At 37.4% G+C, this 17,893-nt stretch overlaps 2 protein-coding genes across 2 annotated transcripts in view; one reads left to right on the top strand and one right to left on the bottom strand.

Annotated features, from left to right (window-relative positions):
- The window catches only part of LOC109036419 (uncharacterized), a 685,415-nt gene extending 674,432 nt beyond the window's left edge, over positions 1 to 10,983 (top strand). Inside the window, exons 10-15 of the mRNA XM_019050621.2 lie at positions 3,903 to 4,068; positions 5,089 to 5,360; positions 6,292 to 6,575; positions 7,196 to 7,380; positions 7,737 to 8,080; positions 8,802 to 10,983. Of these exons, the coding sequence (XP_018906166.2) occupies positions 3,903 to 4,068; positions 5,089 to 5,360; positions 6,292 to 6,575; positions 7,196 to 7,380; positions 7,737 to 8,080; positions 8,802 to 9,066 (1,516 nt within the window). The 3' untranslated portion in view covers positions 9,067 to 10,983. The remainder of the gene's footprint in view (positions 1 to 3,902; positions 4,069 to 5,088; positions 5,361 to 6,291; positions 6,576 to 7,195; positions 7,381 to 7,736; positions 8,081 to 8,801) is intronic.
- A 489-nt stretch (positions 10,984 to 11,472) lies between these two features.
- Positions 11,473 to 17,893, bottom strand: part of LOC109036426 (uncharacterized) — a 15,964-nt gene continuing 9,543 nt past the window's right edge. The window contains exons 8-10 of the mRNA XM_019050631.2: positions 17,533 to 17,671; positions 16,966 to 17,139; positions 11,473 to 15,422 (exon numbers count right to left, since the gene is read on the bottom strand). Coding sequence (XP_018906176.2) covers positions 15,238 to 15,422; positions 16,966 to 17,139; positions 17,533 to 17,671 — 498 coding nt within the window. The 3' untranslated portion in view covers positions 11,473 to 15,237. The remainder of the gene's footprint in view (positions 15,423 to 16,965; positions 17,140 to 17,532; positions 17,672 to 17,893) is intronic.

Genomic DNA, 17,893 nt, shown 5'->3' with positions numbered 1-17,893 from the left:
CCTTGCTCTGGATAAGGGTTCTTATGAATTCTCATTTCTGGGTCTCTTTTATCTTTTGACTCCTATCTAAGTGAGCTACGCGCGCCTGATTGCCTGAGTTCACGTGTTGCGAAGTGCGGGTGCTGAATTTTCTCAGCTCTCATATTTTCAACTTACCCTCGATACAGACATGATAATTTCGTTTGACAGCACCTACACTCTTTCAGCCGTAAAGATAAAAACACATTTATTAATTAACAAATACGGTGCACAAGGGTTGGGTTTTTGATAATACATCTAGATTTTTGCGCGCTGTCCATTTTACGGTCGAAAACGGGTCAGCGATTTCTTCTGCTCTTGGATGCGATTTTGACGTATTCATCGCACGAATACAGCTTTTTTCTGCGAATTCCTAAACTCAATCGTTAGCTTCGTAAACAGTGGACCCTGTCCGATTTATTTGCAGTTTTCACAAAATTCATTGAAAATGAAAGGGAAATAACCCATCACGGAATTAGAGCAGGGAACGAATTTTCTTGTGATTGTTTCAAAGTTTGTAATGCGTTTAACTTAGAAATTGAGATAGCGTGTACTGAATAAATGATTAGCCTAATAGTTTAGCCACATTTTATGATTTCGGACGAATATCGGAACTCTTCCGCAAGGCTAGCGCCTGCAAGATTTGCCATGCGACTATTTCGACGTGAGTGCTGGTTTTGTGCATACTCGATGGATTGAAGGCGCTTCGCTCACTCTCCTCCACGAGTGCTCAGCTTTTTACTTGGCTTCGGCACTTTCGACGCTCCGTAACCGAAATTTCAATCACTTTATTATCAAGTTCTGTCATCTTCTCCAACTGATAGCCCCGCTCAGCTCTCTTTCGCGGTTTTTCGCATCGCTTTTTACTCTTGATAACTTTTTTGTAGGTCAGTGATGTTGTTAACATTTATGAATTATTCATATCTACCACACAAAGTAACCGTAACTCCTTTTTTAAAAAGCAAGTTTGATAGTCATGCGAGTGTTATTCATTATTATCAATCGATAGAATTATTTCTCCTCGATGTTATCAGTACAATCGCGTTCTAACAATTCATGTTTGCGCCGTTTTACGAAGTTCCTTCGCATTTACCGCATCCCATTTTTCGATTTAATGTTTTCAAAAGTAAAAGCATTGTGTCGGATGAAAACATTTGAGCTCTCAACAAGTTTCCAAATCGCCCGTAAACTACGTATAACTGCTGCATGTGTATTTTGGCAAAATTTCGAAAGATTGTAATTCTGAGGTCCCGTTTTAACCTGGCGTTGAGGATTTCACAAGCGCTGATACGGTTCGCACGACGAAGTGTCCGGAAGTCTGATATTTTGACCGATACTTGACAGATCTTCCGGATTTTGTGTTGTCACCGAAACAAAACAGATGTCGGACTAGGATTCTGAAGGTCTCTTGGCCAACCAGCCGGAGAGTTTCGAAAAGCGCATTATTTCGGGTCGATTTTACCGCCTCGAGCCAACTGTTTGAGAACGGAGAATATCGCGAGTTGCTTTCTAGTGGTACTGGTCGTGCACGCGTACAAACAACCCTGACGAAATTTATATTTGTAAACGGAGGTTTCTTTTCCCTCATGGGTGCAGCTACCGATGCCTTGTTTATCAAGAATGTACTGAGGGCGGTGATTTGGAAATAGTTCAGCTGATCGGCGAGAGATCGATGCATCGTTTCTACCCTCTTTTTTAAACTGATTTCGCCTCCTCTCTCGTTTGAATGAAATACATATATTTACCGAAAATTCCCCTGTTAAAAATGTCGTAAATTTAATTTTTTATCATGGAATATCGGTCGCACTTATTTCAAAAAGCAATACCCTTATGCTTCTCCCATTTCTGGCTTCGATCAATTCACGTTAGGTTTTACCTACAAGTTCGCAAAAAGTGTCCGTACTTTTTTTTAACTCTCTCGTGGAACTCATCAATTCGTGAATTGTTCGTTGACCCCAAAGAGAAGTCGATCCTCTCAAAATAGCTCAACATCTCATCAAAAAAAAAACTCATCATACTTAGGTTTTTAAAACCGCCTTCCTGCAGTAATATGCTCTATATATTTAATCCAATTAATATTTTAACCGGGGGGCTTACAAGTTGTTTGTAGTCACACTAGAGAAAATAGTGACTTGAATTTACCGCCAAGAAGATTTCCTCTTATTTAAGAAGTAAAATTGCTCAAATCAAGCGTTCTCGTTTGTTATAAACGCCTTTTCCTCTTGAATCAAGAGAAAACTCTTCCTGGCGGCAAATTCAAGAACATTTTTATTTAAATCAAGTCACCCCCTTCTGAGCGCACTCTACCTAGGACCTAGGACTCGTTCATTTCAAACCACCGAAAAAATTAATGCAAGAATCCAGTTTGCACATGACAACGCGGCAATGTCGCGTCGTAAGGAGTATCATGTCCAATGCATATCCATTGCAATCTCGCGCATTCCTCGCCACGCCGCCGCGAGCAGAGGGAGCGAGCTTTGATATTTTTTCCTGAAAGTGTCTTATCACGGCTCACCTATCCAGGTATAGGTATGCCGAGACAGTGATAAGGTTTATCAGTAGCCTGGGATCTTACCTTACCTGTGAGCGGCAATGCTATGGTCACTGGTAGCGTCTTTTTCGATTAATATTTGTCTGACAGTGAGCTGGGTTTCGTCTCCAGTGGCGCGGCGTGGCGTGCTTCGACATATATCGATATTTCCCCCTTGAAGCTATATAGTAAAGAATCGATTATTAAGGTGTTCGCTGCGATACCATGTTTATCGATACTTTTCCATAGGTTTATACGGCCGATCAATCGATATATAGCAAAGCACGCCACGCCACTGTTCGTCTCTCCTGCGTGGAATTCCGACGCTCTGATTGCGTGAGTCGTGGCAGTGGCTCAGTGAAATTCTATCTCGATTCCCGCCAAAATTGTCCACGTTCTTGGCGGAAGTTCACGCGTCAGAAGAGTAATAGAATGCGTTTATGAATAAAAAAGTATCTGCTTTTTCCATTTTATCCTCGGGGAGACCAGTATGAATTCCTCCAAGCTTCTACTAACCAATCTACTATGATTTGCAAGAGCACGATTTGCCTGATCCATGTCGTGTTACTTAATTCGCAAAGGCTTAAAATAATACATTTACCGGAATTACATATTTTTGAGTCCAGAGAATATATTTCAGATTAACTTCTGTAGCTCGAATGCGTTCGAAGGTTCGGAACATGCCTGAAGCACTTAAATAACGTTTTCTTTAAGTAAAAGCAAAAACTTATGCTTCCTTTTAGTTCGACTTTCCACTCCAGCCACGCGAAACATCAATAATCATTTGCCGACCCGCTTTGAAGCCCCTTCAATTGTATCCGATGCAACTTTTCAATCGCTACCCACGCATAACCGGTTGGTCGGTCAGTTTTCAGCGCGCGACAGAAATTTGCTGCATAGTGCTCAATGCTGTGTCTTTCCGCCAGGACAATTAATTTCCCTGGCATCCTCTAAGTTTCAACCCGTTTCAAGCTTTTGTTAGATGTATTGAGAGGCTTTAAGCTTAATACACGAGCATTCATAAGACAATATCATCCTCAGCTTAAGTTTTATGCTCGATACCTGTAGGAGATATCACCGGACATGTAACGGTTCGCCATGAATGGAGTGCCTTCAATTTCGCGCGATGCAATTACTTCATCACTTCCTTTATCGCATCGAATCTGCAAGAGCTTAGTTTACAAAATTCGTGAATCTTTGTTTTGGAAAGGGCGTTCTGGTTATTCACCGAGACGTGTGTTGGTCTTAGAACTCATAGTTTAGGTATTCATCAGCAATTTTGTAAACTGCAACTAGATATTTTTTTCGGCTTTCACGCAAAATTTTCACGAGTTCCGTAATTTTTGTGTTTCAGGTCTGCCAAAACTCCTGACTCCGATATCAAGAAGAAGAAGAGTCCTGGACGGATGAAAATAGGGCAGATATTTCGCCGCAGTCACAGCAAAGAGAATCCTGGGTGCTTATTCGGATTACCGCTGACCAAAATTGTTGACGGTGATGAACTTCCTAGGCCAGTCATGGTAAGATTCTTTTGAAATCACATGATTCAGTGATTGAAAAACACGTGACTCGTGAATTGTATTTCATAGCGCGAAAGACTAAATTTTAAAAAAATCACTGTTTCTGTGATGTTTTTCGCCTGAAGAATACACCCTTAAACTCTGATTTACAATTGAGTAGCTTTTCATTAGATGGTAGTCTTTAAAATCTTGCAATGATTAGCTATTTGCAAGACGAATTTAGCTCCTGGACAAAATTTCTCAGTATTTTAAATTTATTGTGAAAAAAAACGTGAATTTGTTCGAGTAATCTTCTGGAAAAAACTGAATGTTTGATTTCACTCAGTCGCAAATTTAATACATCAAGTTGCATGATCTTAGTAGCATTGCTCCGTTTATATGCCATTTTTTAAAGGAAATAATGACCTAATGGCATGGATAAAACCTTTTCTCAGTGTTTTTAAATATAATTTAACTAGCTGCTTAAGAATGGGTCACTTACTCGGTGCTCAAACCAAGAAATCACGAGGGGAATAGTGGGGGACACCCTCTCCCACCCCCATTTCCTCATATTTGTCGAGGGGTAAGGTATCTATTTTCAGATGAGATGCGAGTCCCAGAGCGATCGTAATCTTATGGACTAAAGGACTTATCCGGAAGTGGAAATTATGTTTTCTTTCAACATGTACGAACTGAAAAAAATGGTTAAAAAATCTCCACGAGACACGGTTCTCTTGACTCGTTAGAAACGCCTTCAATTTCATCCGACGCAATTTCACTATCATCGATTCACGCCCAGTGAGGCGCCTTCAATTTCGTTCGAGGCAACTTTTCATTCACTCGTATCGCACCAACACCCCATGAAGCCGGTATAGGTGTGCGATTCAGCTAGACGCTAAAATATTCAGGTATATTTTGTCAGGAGCATTGTATGCAGATTACATAATGAGACTTTTTAATGGATTTTTAGCTCTGTATCCATTTTCATTCTTATATCATCTTAAATTTAGTCGATTACTGATTAAGGAAATCACGTTTCAGGCGATGCTGCAGCAGATTCATTCAAAAGGGCCGTTCACGCAAGGGATCTTCCGGAAGTCAGCCAACGCCAAGCTGGTCAGGGACCTGCGAGACAAGCTAGATTCCGGCGAAGAGGTGATCTTCGAGCACGTGCCTGTCCTTGCCACTGCAGCCCTCCTCAAGGACTTTCTCCGCTCCCTGCCTGACCCGCTCCTTGTCTCTGCCCTCTACTCACAGTGGAAGGCCGCCTTAGATACCCCCAATATTCACCATAAATTACTTAGGCTTAAAGGGTAGGTTTTCATCACCCTTTCTCCTTCTGGGTTGCGAGTGATCTGAAAAGTCAGTGTTCAGGGTTTTCTGCTGATATGATCTTAAGAGATTTTGGGGTACCTATGAGATTAGTCTGTTTAAATTAGAAGGGAGATCATACCTGTCCAACACCCTATGATCTTTAAGGATTGTTTTTACTGTCTGAACCCTTCAAACAGCATTATACAGAGCAAAAGAAGTTCTGAAGAGTCCTGCATGTGACTTGTGAAAAAGAATGATAAGGAAGCAACAGCCAAGTGATTTTTTCACGTGCATAATATAATATCACATAATATTCAAATATGAAACTTTTGGACTCGGAGAGGAAGCAGACAAATTAGGAAATTTGATTGAGTCAGGTAGAACTTATCCTAAGTTAAAAATTCAATTTGTTCAGGAAATTTACCGAAAAAATCAATTTTGGACCAAAAATCCTGATTTGCATTTTTCAATGTTACCTAAATGCTTTTTATCACTTTCTCAATCATCAAGTCAATTATTTTGAGCCATAATGTGCAAAATTGAGGGTGTACGAATATTTTATACCAATTAAGGTTTCTAAAGGTGACAACACCATCAGCATACCTACCTTAAGTAGGTTGTTCTTAAATTCTAGATATATCGTTCCTTAAAACTTTGAGATTTTGCGGAAAGTCAATTTTTGGTTGTTCTTATCGAGGTAGGTATGATACAAAGTGGGTCCCTCTAAATTGTGGTTTCTGTATTTCATGTTTATTTTTTTTTACCTTGTGAATTATTCTGCTTGATTTTATGACAAATAATAGTCCTTAGTTTTCTAATGCATGATCATGATGAATTAAACAGACTATAGGTATGTTACATCACTTACCTGAAAATGTAAATCTTTAATTCAAGTATGCTGATTATTATTATTATTTTTGTTTGTTGCAGTGTTCTCCAACAATTACCGAGACCCAACTACATTCTACTCAGTCATTTCGTTTGTGTGCTCCATCACATTGCTCGGAGAAGTTCTCAGAACCTCATGTCAGCAAGTAACTTAGGAGTTTGTGTAGGGCCATCTCTTTTATGGAGTAACAATCCTCACACCCCAGATCTGCGAACGATCCCTGCCTTAGTCGAGTGTTTGATTACCCATTGTGAGATTCTCCTTGGCTCACAAGTGCCCCAACTTCTAGGGGATCCTCGAGATTCTGGCACTGAAGAATCTGATTGTAAGTTGACTTGTCTTTATTGTTTAACAAAAAAAGCTCCTAAAAGCCTAAAGCCTAAGCCTAAGCCCAATTGTGCTCTAAAATTATTTGGAATGGAGAACACTTTTATCAGCTATAAAATTTTCATGGGAAAATTGTCTTTCATCACTGATAAGATAGAATTATCTACGTAGTTTTCTCAAAATTTGACAGTTTTTCTGCAAGGCAGATTATAAAACTTGTAGAAAATCTGACGAAATTTCATCTCTTCGAAATAGCCTGTGATGCTTAGAGAAGGAGCATCTGAATTTTATCTACTTTTCCATTACAAATGTGACTCAAAATTGGAAGAAACTTCAGGGAATCTTAAAAAAATTGAGAGAATTCTAAAAAAAGTTTTTGAAATCTCAAGGGAAAAAATAGCGAAGGTGTTCCTCTAGTTTTACCTTGTACTTTGTTTTGAAGAATGGCTCTTCATTCTTGTCTTGAGTTAATTTTTTTGGTCATCTCTTATTGTAATATGATCTGTTTGTCATTCTTTATGACTCCATTGAGGAAGATAAAAAAATGTCACTTAAAAATAACAATATACCAAAAAGTAGTGAATTTATGTTTATCATTCTTTCTTTTTCCTGTTCCAGCTCTGAGAAGGGATGATTCCTCTATTGATAGTTTAGAATGTAGTCCTCCCCCTCGGAAAGACAAGATTTCATTAAGCAGAGATTCAGGCCTCACGATGTCGGACTCTCAGCTTTACACCCCAGATGAGGAAGAAAGTAGTTCTAGCTCCAGTGGATATGATCCAGCATTCGATCAACATGCAAAGGTATGCACTTCAAGTCACTCAAATGAATTATTTTCTTCATTTCTCTGAACAGAAAGCAGGAAATATCAATATTCATTACAAAAAACTCAGTGAGATAAAGTTCATAGTTCTCATTGCAGATGTTGTCTTCCCAGAGAAAACAAACAAAATAATCGCTTGCCAAGACAGCTCAAAGATGCTTAAGTTAATCTCTCTTCGTATTAAATCATTAACTTGCTCGCTCAAAAGTACCTCGCACAGAATTTAATCAGCAGTCAAAACATTTCATCTGATCAGTTTCCTGGTCTACTTATAGGTCTTCAGCTTTGTAAGCATCTTATATTTTCCTCTGCTAACGTCAAATGTCTTTTGTTTAGGTGACGACAGCTCTGTCGATGCCCAATGAGTATGTACGAGTGTACGGTGGCTGGGAAGAAAGACTGAATCCTAACTTTCAGCGGCAGGCCTGGTTCAGGCAGAGGTCTCGAAGGCTTCACTCAACGTCAAAACAAGCGGAAAAAGCCCGCAACAACCACCTGAGCAATAACAACAACAGCAACAACACTCACAACCATAATCACCAACCAGTCATGGCCTTCAGTCCTGGTGAGCAGTATTACCCTGCTAGGGAGCAAAGGAACCATTTGGAGCCGGTTGAGCCGGTCGAATATGATGACTCAAGCACTCTATCAGATGATGACTGTACACCTCATATCTCTAGGTAAGTTTCAGAATTTTTCCATTTTTGTGTTGGCACCAATTTCACTTGCACCTAATTCAAAATTGAACCATTGATCAAGTTGTATCCATAGAATGTTAAATGTAATATTCTGGCGGAAAGAGAAGCATGTTTATGAGCAATGCAGTGATAAATATTGCTCTATAAACTGCTAATATATTTAATGTGCGATTTCAGCACTGAAAAATATAGTTATATATAGTTCTATCTCCATCCGACAAAAAAAAAATATGTCGTTTACTTTGTATTTTATCTATTTATTGAAATGGTGGACGACCGCCCAAGAGATGGGCACAGAGCTGCCTGTCATCTCCGGAGGACCATTAAGTGATCTCTCTCATCACCGTCATATTTTACTAATTTGGAGGCTAGACAAACAGGGTTTCGGCCCTAGTCTAAAGTTAGAAGAAGAAGAAGATTTAAATGGTGTATAAACCCTTGATTTGATTGAAGTCTGTGGAAAAATCTCTCAGGCGAAATTCTCTCCTCTAATTTAAATTAAACTCTCCCCCCCCCCCCCTCTTTTCGGGGTTTATCAAAAAATGTTCAACATTCTTCATTATTGTTTCTTTTTATCTTTCCTAAAAATTTCAACCATAGAATACTGGTTTAAGACCATTTCTTTGATTGCTAGGTTTGGAATCTAGGATCCATTCTTCACTTGCTAGCATTTTTAATGAGGGCACTTTTTAATCTGTTTCAGATCAAATTCTCGGAGCAACGAAGTCACCACCAAGTTGCGGCACCTACCACCGGTTCATGTAGATACATGTTATGTACGGAGCCGGCTGAAACAAAAGGAGGACACGCCCGCCCACCGATCTAAGTCGCTACCCCCACCACCTCCCTACCGCCCGCCTCCACCGGTGAATGGTAGGCGTCCCATAACGACATATCATTTAGGCGATAATCAAAGGCAGATGTATTTCGTTCCAAGAACTTTTGTTGATGAAGAGTCATATGTCTGATTTTTCAATTGTTGTCAAATGATCAAGTGACGCTGTCTCTTTTTTTCATTTAATTTGGTTTCTCATTTTTGTCAGCTTGACTATCAAAGCAAGAATTACTGTTACAATATTGATAGCATTGCCTCTATCATTATAGCTTACCCATTTTAAGTACCTAATTGTCTTGGTTCAACTGTGGTTTACTTATTCAATATGTCTTAAAAAAGAAATTGGGAGTTAATGTTGGCAGATAAACTACCCACTAGAATTTTGCTGATGGAAGTTTCTGATGTTATTTTCAGTACAAAGACCTGTTAATTTAACTTACTTTATTTTTAATTTTCTAAAATCAATGAAGCACATTGCCTATTGACACAAGAATACAGTAAAAGTAATGTTTTCCCCTCTGGATTAATCACAAGCAATGTAAGCTTGTCGCATTTAATTTGGATTCCCCATTTTATGTCTGTTTTCATAATTCCTCGCCGAAGAAATTAAATTCTTGCAGTTCTTTTACATCCTGAAGACTGAGTCCACATTATTGGGTGTATTTTTAAAATTTAAAAATAGCATTCTATAATTTTTGGTAAAAGGTACTGCTAATTTTCTTCCTTCATGTAATTGAAAAATTAGATTAAAGGAAGTTGGTGACAGCAGCAGCCCTTTTTAATCCCGGTGTGTCTTCCGCATGTTTGATTCGATTATCGCACAGAAAAAATTTTTAAATTCACAAGGTGGCATGAGGGACATTTTGAACCAATTTGGTTGGTTTGCTTAGGCAGGGAACAAAATATTCGACAACGCTTGAGTTTGAATAGTGCATGTCCCTAGTACTTTGAAGTATTGGCATGATCAGAAGATATAAGGAGTTAAATAATTGTCTCTGCCTGACCCGATGAACCAAATTCAATTGTACTCTGTGCCTACCTTGTCAACCAACATTGTTCCTCCATTTAATTTCTATCAATGCCTTGAAGACTGTTCTTTTAACTTATAATACTCTCGTTGTCAGATCCCCTGTTTTAAGGCACGATCTCATTACTCAAGATTTACTTATGGTTATCCCCTCCTTAGAAAAATATATCAATGCTTTTTCAAGAAAAAAAATAAAGAAAAGTAAATTTAATTCCACTGAACTAATAGAGAAAAGGAATGTCTTTATTTCCTCTGTTTACTGACTGAGCCAGACTGAATACAAATATTTCCAGTTTTTGTTTTTTGTTTATTAATGATTATCCGTTTTTCTTTTTGCTAACTCATCTCTTGAATACAGAATGAGAAAGCAAAACTAAAAATGAATTCGTCACTGACACTGATCTGCTGTAGGACAACAAATTTACTATGACTTCTTTCACTGAAAGTGAAATTTTTCTTTGAAGAATATTGGTGCCTTTTTATGTGTAACTGTGTAATTTTCTTCCTGTTTTCAAATTGATTTGTACAATTAGATGGTTATTTTTTGAAGCCTTGAATGGTTTGTTTTTATTTTTATGTGTATGTGTCATAATACGGATACTGTCTGATTAAGGAGTCTTGACTCGAAATCTACCAAATCTAAAAGATGTTTTCGAAGATAGTATTGTGTAGTTAGCAAGCATTTGAAATGGCCATTATTGATTTTCAGTTTTTACCATGTAATCAAGTAAATAAAAATATGTACATACATCTCAATGGAGAAGAAAGAAAAAACTCTTTGTATGATGTAAATAGTATCAGGAAGGTTCAGTCATTTTTTGTTGATTAACATTGTCCCCATGTTACCAAAAAAGTATTAGTTGTAAAGCATTGAATATTTTAAATTTATGATAATTTGATATTGTTATTATTATTTTAATTTTAAAAGAAAATTTATGTAAATACAACTGATCATCCTTTGTAAATTTATATTTTTTTAATCTTGTGATTTATTTTGCTATTAAAACAAAAAATGAATTAAAAGTCTACTCTTATTTTCATTCAAAAACGGTTTTTTTTTTTACCCTTGGTCGGTTATCACAATTGGTCTATTGACTGTCACAAAAAACTGATTTTTAATCATTTATTTCTATAATCATGAAAAATAATCCTGAAAGACAAGGACTGCATGAATGCTGCAGCAACAGTTATGTCCTTTTAACTGTTATGTCAACTAAATGGACGTATTTCTGTCAAACGGAACTAAGCGCCAATTTGAGTTCCTTTTGAGGAATTTAGAATGCCGGATAGCGCGTTCTGTCAAACGAAACTAAGCGCCATGGAAAAGCATTGCGAGTATAGGACGGAGCAAGCCCGACGCCCAGTTCCGCCGCCAATCCAAGCTCCCGCACTACCTTCCTCCTCCGATGGCGCTTAGTTCCGTTTCACAGAATTACGTCCAGATGATAATGAGTTCATATACTGTAAAAGGATGGATTCTTTTTTATTATTATTATTAATTTACACCGAAAATAGCAGGTAACAAAGTGATTTATTGTGTTATTAACTATTTACAAACTGAAATTGAAAAATCTAACAAATATTACTCACAGACTCGTATTGATACAAATAATGATGAGGGTTTATTTCTCTTGAAAATAGTATGAAGGTACAGATGAAAGAATTGAATTGCAGCCTTGAAGACTGTTTTCAAAGCAACCTTCAGTGAATTATTCAAGACTAATAACTTTTCAACCACCATGATGAATGGAAGCACTGTGTAGAAAGTTCTTGTTCACAAGAAACAATGAAGTACGGTAACATTTAATTTTGCCTACTTAAATATGGTGAGCTATCACAAGAACAGACCATACAATGGTGTGGAAAGAGAGTAATTTCCTCTATTATGAACAAGAAGCAGACAAACAGTAAATGTTTTCATTTTTAATGCAGCCCTAACCAGCAAATCTGCAGTCCATAAAAAGACAAGTCAATTGTCCGTTTCACAGTGAAGAATATGTTACTTTTGTAGACTCATTTTTACCCACATTGGGCTTGTTTTTTTGGATGATTACAAGAGTTGAATTAACGTTATGAATATAATAAATGATCACTGATACATTATACGAAACAAAACTCACAGTGTCAATAATATGAATGAAAGATCTACCAAGCAATGTAAGAATGCTTTAGTCGTATTTTTTTATATTACAATGATTGCATGACTGCATCTTTGATTCACTTTCGATGATGGTGATTCACACAATTGCGTTGGTTGCGCTGCGTACATCACTAATAAATCAACATAAAAGAAACACGGTGTTTTTCGAGGAGCAATACCTCTTTTCATACGGGCTGAATTTTACAGAGAGAAACCGTGTCACATTGAGATGTAACAAGCAAAAATAAGTTAAGAGTTTCCTTCTTCTACAATGCTCAGTGTACAAATTTTAGAATACTGGAAATTATTAGCTGGCTTTGATTTTTTGGTAGGAAACTGCAGTATACTCAGTGGCGTAACTATCATACCTGTCGCCACCGCTGGGCGGGGGGCGCAGCGATGCAAGGGGCACAAAGTTTTGGGTGAAGAAAACGGGAAAAAGAAGGAGAAAAATTAAATTTTTAACTTAACTAACGCGCAGTGTCGCAAGATCTCGCTCACCGGCGGGATTGTTTTGAGCTCAGTCCGTCGGGAAACCTGAATTCGACAGCCGCGCATCTTTTTCTTTCTTACTTTTCATTTTTAAACTCTGGTGTGGGAAGCGTGGTGGCCGGGGATTTTGGGGTCGCTGCGGCAGTTCAATAATTTCATTCATAAGAAGAGAAGAGGAGGAAGATTTGAATTGATCAATCGCAGAACACGGCCGATATTCTTAAATTTTAATTTTTTTCATCACTTGTATGTTCTAGCGTTGCATTGCCAAAAAAAATTGAAATTAAACGCTGAGTCCTGCAATCTTAAGTTTCAGCGGTCGCTATTACACTGTGCGATTGCAATTACTCCCCAAAATAAATTAAAATGTTCCCAGCTACGTTCATTAAAATTGACCGCGATTGCAATAATATTCACCAAAGTATGCGTGCTTATAGTATTTCTTAAAAACTATTTATTTTCGATGCTTCCATGTCAGGCCATTAAAAAGACGTTAAGAGAGAAAAATAATTTGATTTTTATGTTTTTTTTTATAAAGAAAATTGAAGAAAAATTATCCGTACGGAATGTACAAGAACCTCAAAATTATAAAAAAAAAAAATAAAATCATGAGTTGAAAAACGCTAATTCCGCGAGTTTAAATAATCGCATCAAACACAGTTCAGGTACTGTAAAACGCATGTTGGCGCCTACATTACAGAAGGAATATTTCACGCATTGCGCGCTCACTAAGGGTGCGTGCTGGAGTTGAGAATTTGTAATTTGTCGTTGTAGGGCCTACCGCAAGGCACTTTGTGTCCTAGGATTTTGCTCTCTTGGACTCAGTAACATATTTTTTGTTTCAATTAAGCCTCCATCTGACGGTCCATTGCAAATATTTTACTATCCTATTCCACTCCCCGATCCGAGAAATCTTTGTTTTGCAATGTTGTCTTTTCAGTTTGCTGATCAAAAGCATCAATCATTGATAAAATGGGAAGCATACAAGAAAATTTCGCGAACGACAATTTATCCATTCCAAATATTCTTCAATGTAGCGCAAAAATAGCGCAAGTGATCGAGTTATTAACGAGATACATACTTACTGGGAACAATGGTCGACTTTTAACTTTTTTAGATTTGCCTGAAATTGTTCAACCCACCTTGAATAGATTTATGAACGCTGATATCGAATATCACGTCCGTTTTTTTGGGTTAGGTGTTAGGTCCATGTTCCCCGCAAAATTAGGAATTTTCCCTACATAAATCTAGCTTTTCCAGAGAAGTATCAGTGTTCCGGAGAATCTGTGCATGATGGATAAAAGCTAAAGCCGTGTACGGAAAGTGTGGACAAAAAAGTGTGGACATTTTTTAGCCTCCGGCGAAACCTAGAGTCTCTACGGCTTCGCCGCACGACTAAAAAGAAAAGGAAAGGAGAGAGAGAGGCAGAAAAGATGAAGAAAGAGGAAAGCAAGGAGAACAAGTACAACAAGAAAAACATTTTGATCATGCAAACATTTTATGTTTCACATTTTTTCATACTTTTTTAGGACTTGAATTTCCTCTTCACTTTTCTTTCTATTCTCATAGCGATACCTTGATTTTCTCCCATTTATTCAGATCTAAATGACTAGACGGGCAGGAGGAGGGGGGAGGGTGCGCCACTCAAAACTCATGATATGAAAGGGCGCAGTCTCAGATCGGCGGGGGCGCGCGAAGATTTCTAGTTACGCCACTGAGTATACTAGTAAGTTGAGCTTAAAATCAAAGAGAAGTCATTTTCCTTGAAAATGCAACTTAGTTCCTTTCAGTTAAACTTAGTCAAAGTAAGTAGAAACTTGGCGTTTGGATGGATCTTGTTGCATTGGGCTGATCTTAAAGTTCCAACCAACATAACAAGATACTATGACTAGCGCAATACAACCATAAGATTGACCAGGAATGGAGTGACACAGAGCAATAAATTGTATTTCTCCCCACAAATGGAGAGTCATAAAGGACAGCGTATTTGTACATACAGAAAATTACCTTCAGTAACTAATGTGTTCACTTTCCTTATGTTTATATAGCCTTAAAATGAAGGAAAATCTGCATCAATGCTCTTATAATAAGAACCATATTTAAGAAGCCTACAAAGTCCAGGAGAAAAAGTTCTCCAACATTTTAGGAAGATGACATTTAGATACCACGGTTAAGAAAAGTTGTGAAAATTATCAGCGGCCTGGCGCACATAAAATTTCCAAATGATAATGCTGCTAAATTGACTAATTCAATTAATTTATCTAATGCAGTAGGCAGTCTCAACCTATGAAGGCAAAATTAAACTGTATTCTGCCTCAGAGGCACTGAAGGGAGGAACATTGAATAAAAAACTATTTTGTTGGAACTTTGCAATGGTTTATGAAAACTTAATTTGACAAAACTTCGGAAAGTAAACTACTTCTTTTAAAAAATGTATTAAACAGAGAATCTTTCTGCCTCTTTTATTTTTGCTAGTGGATGGATAGTCTCGATTTTCAGCCTTTGTGGGTTCACTTGAGATCAGGCCTCGTGAATTTCAGAATTTGATACCATTATAGGATCGGAGCATCAGAAAGGAAAATGAATACTTCTTATAGGGCTAAGATTATAAAAAGTGAGATAAATGGTCCCATTGAGAGGAAAATTCACTTTTTCTTGAAAAAGCTGGTTAGAGATACCTGTTTAGTTGGTTGTTTGATAACTTTTTTTGGTTCTGGCGACTTCTCAGGCTTTGGAGCTTCTTTTGTTTCACTATTTGCGATAGTCTTTTTATTCTCGTCATTTTCTTCATTGTCACTACAACTTTCGTAGACATATTCTTTAGTGGTGCCTGAAACAGAGAAGAAGATAGAGAGATAAGTTTAAATATTTTTTACATAAATAAAAAAATAAGCAACATGAAACGTAATTACAAAAAATGTTTTTTAGATTAATTTGCAATGATGCAAACAACTTGCCGAATTTTGCAAGGAAAGCAACACACAGTTTTGATGCAAAAAATGGAAAGAAAATAAAATGATGACAAGGATAGTCTAAAACATGTCAATCAAGATATTAGTTTTTCTGGTTGAACCATTGATGTCATACACTAACTAAAGTCTATGAGGTTTTAATGTATGCTATGTATCTAATCTAATGTATCTTTTTTGGGTTTGAGCCGAGTTTGAGTATTTTGTCACTGTTTCAATCCGAATTCAAGTGTTTTCGAGCTTTGAAAATGACCCTCCGGCAAAGTTGAGCTTGAGGCGAGTTCCAATAATTTTGAGTTTTAACGAGTGATTTTACAATAAAAAATGATGGCAAAACTAAAAATAATAATAGAATGATTGAAATATTTAGAAGTTGGACTCTTTTGGTGTTTCCAGCTCAGAAAAGTTCAAAAACCTTGTGTTATTGGCACTTGAGCCGAGTTCGAGTACTCGCTTGAACCTAACCTGACTTCCCAGTCGAGCCAAGTATCGAGTGCTTGGCGCAACTTGACTCGAAATTTGAGTACTCGTGCAGCCTTACCAAAAACCACTCCGAGATTGAACTTTCTATGTGCCAAGTGAGTTTTTCAGCATTTTAAAACCCAATATCCTGTTCAAATGTGGCAATATCTGATTTATGATCGAGGTGAGCTTTTGTTCCCCTGCTGACCAGAAAGACAAGACAGTCAAAAAGAATCGAAGTCCTCCAAATGATAATATCATTTTGCGCAGAGTCCACACACACATTCATAACAACAGTCCCACAACTCCATTAGAAAACGCATGTAAGAAGGCCAAAAAGTTCACTTTTCAACCCCGCTTTTCTAAACATGGACACCTATATGTGTGTATTGATTCTCATGATCATTCACACCGTTTTTAAACTGACATTTTGATCGGGAAATTGTCTTAAAATTTCGGATTGCAGCCCTTAAATGATTGAATCAGTGAGAACGAAAACACACCAACTCGGAAAAATGAGAGTAATCAAGACACACACAAAACTGCACAGTAGATGAAGAAATTAGTCTAAGAAAAAGATTTCTGGTGCCGAAAGACAAGCACTTAAGGACATTTTAAAGGTCCATGTTGGAAAAGATGCGCTAACTTCAATGACCTCCATAAAAATTGACTGTTTTTGATGAAAATTGAGTGTTTTTGAGTTATGGAATTAGCGTTTTTTCGTTCTCATTGATTCAATTGTTCCACATGATGCAGGAGAGAAACCGAAATTCAAACCATTACTTGTATTGTGGTATAACAGTGCTTCGACAGAGGAAACTCAAAAATTTAAGCGCAGTTCATATGATGGAAAAATTTGACTCCTAAAATTATACGAAGAATAAAAAGAAGCCCTGATTGGTAAAACTCCCTAATTGAAACTCATCTAAATTAAGTACATACATAAAAATCCATTTTCATCCATAACAGTTTTGTCGACAGCTTTGCGTTTCCGCTTCTTTGAGGGTTCGACGGGTGTTGCAGGTATTATTTCATCGTCTTCTTCCATGGGTTCCGGTGACGGAGGCTTTTCAGGTTCAGGGGAGAGACTTCTCTCAGACTCTGCATCACTGTCTCCTGCATTGCATGAACATACAGATAAAACTGTGATTAAAAGGCTTTAACTAACATCCTGAGACAAGTTTATGAGTGAATATTTCAATTTAGCCAATCTATCACCAATAATAATAGTATTCTCTAAAATATTCGGTTTAATTTTAGGTGTATAGCTATTGCGATCTTGTTAGTGAGAAAAATATTTCCCTGCCGTCTACTGAGGAAAATAGCGAAACCATTCTTCACTATTTTCTGCATGATTTCCATGTTCCGTTAAGAAGTAATGTGTAAAAAAAAACAGCAGAGATTACCCCAGTTTTCCTTGAAAACCAATGCAAAAATAAAAATAATTTTAGAGGTGACAAATTCTTCTTGAAACAAGGTAATACTAGATTAGTAACTGAAAACACAAACCTTCACTACTGTTTTCTGAATCACTTTCAACCATGACTCGTTTTCTCCTTTTCTGAGGAGGTTCTGATGGTTTTCCTTTTTTGCCTTTCTGTGATTGAACCTTTTTCTTGCTGACTGGAGGCTTTTTATTGATGCTTGCCTAGAAAAACAAAGGAAATTTCAAACAAAATTTCGAGGAAAAAAGTTGATTCTTACGTTTGTGGCTATCCAATTAATTACGGCGGAAGCCCAAGATGGAAACCAAGGAACTTTGGGTAGTCGAAAACACATAAAAACACGTAGAAGAAAACGAAAAAAAACTTCAAGGCGATTAAAAAACAAAATATGTTGCGCCGGAAAAGCAATATGTGGATGATGAAGA

Source organism: Bemisia tabaci, chromosome 6 (genome assembly GCF_918797505.1).
Source record: "Bemisia tabaci chromosome 6, PGI_BMITA_v3".
NCBI lineage: Eukaryota > Metazoa > Arthropoda > Insecta > Hemiptera > Aleyrodidae > Bemisia > Bemisia tabaci.
This window is presented reverse-complemented; position numbering and strand designations above follow the sequence as displayed.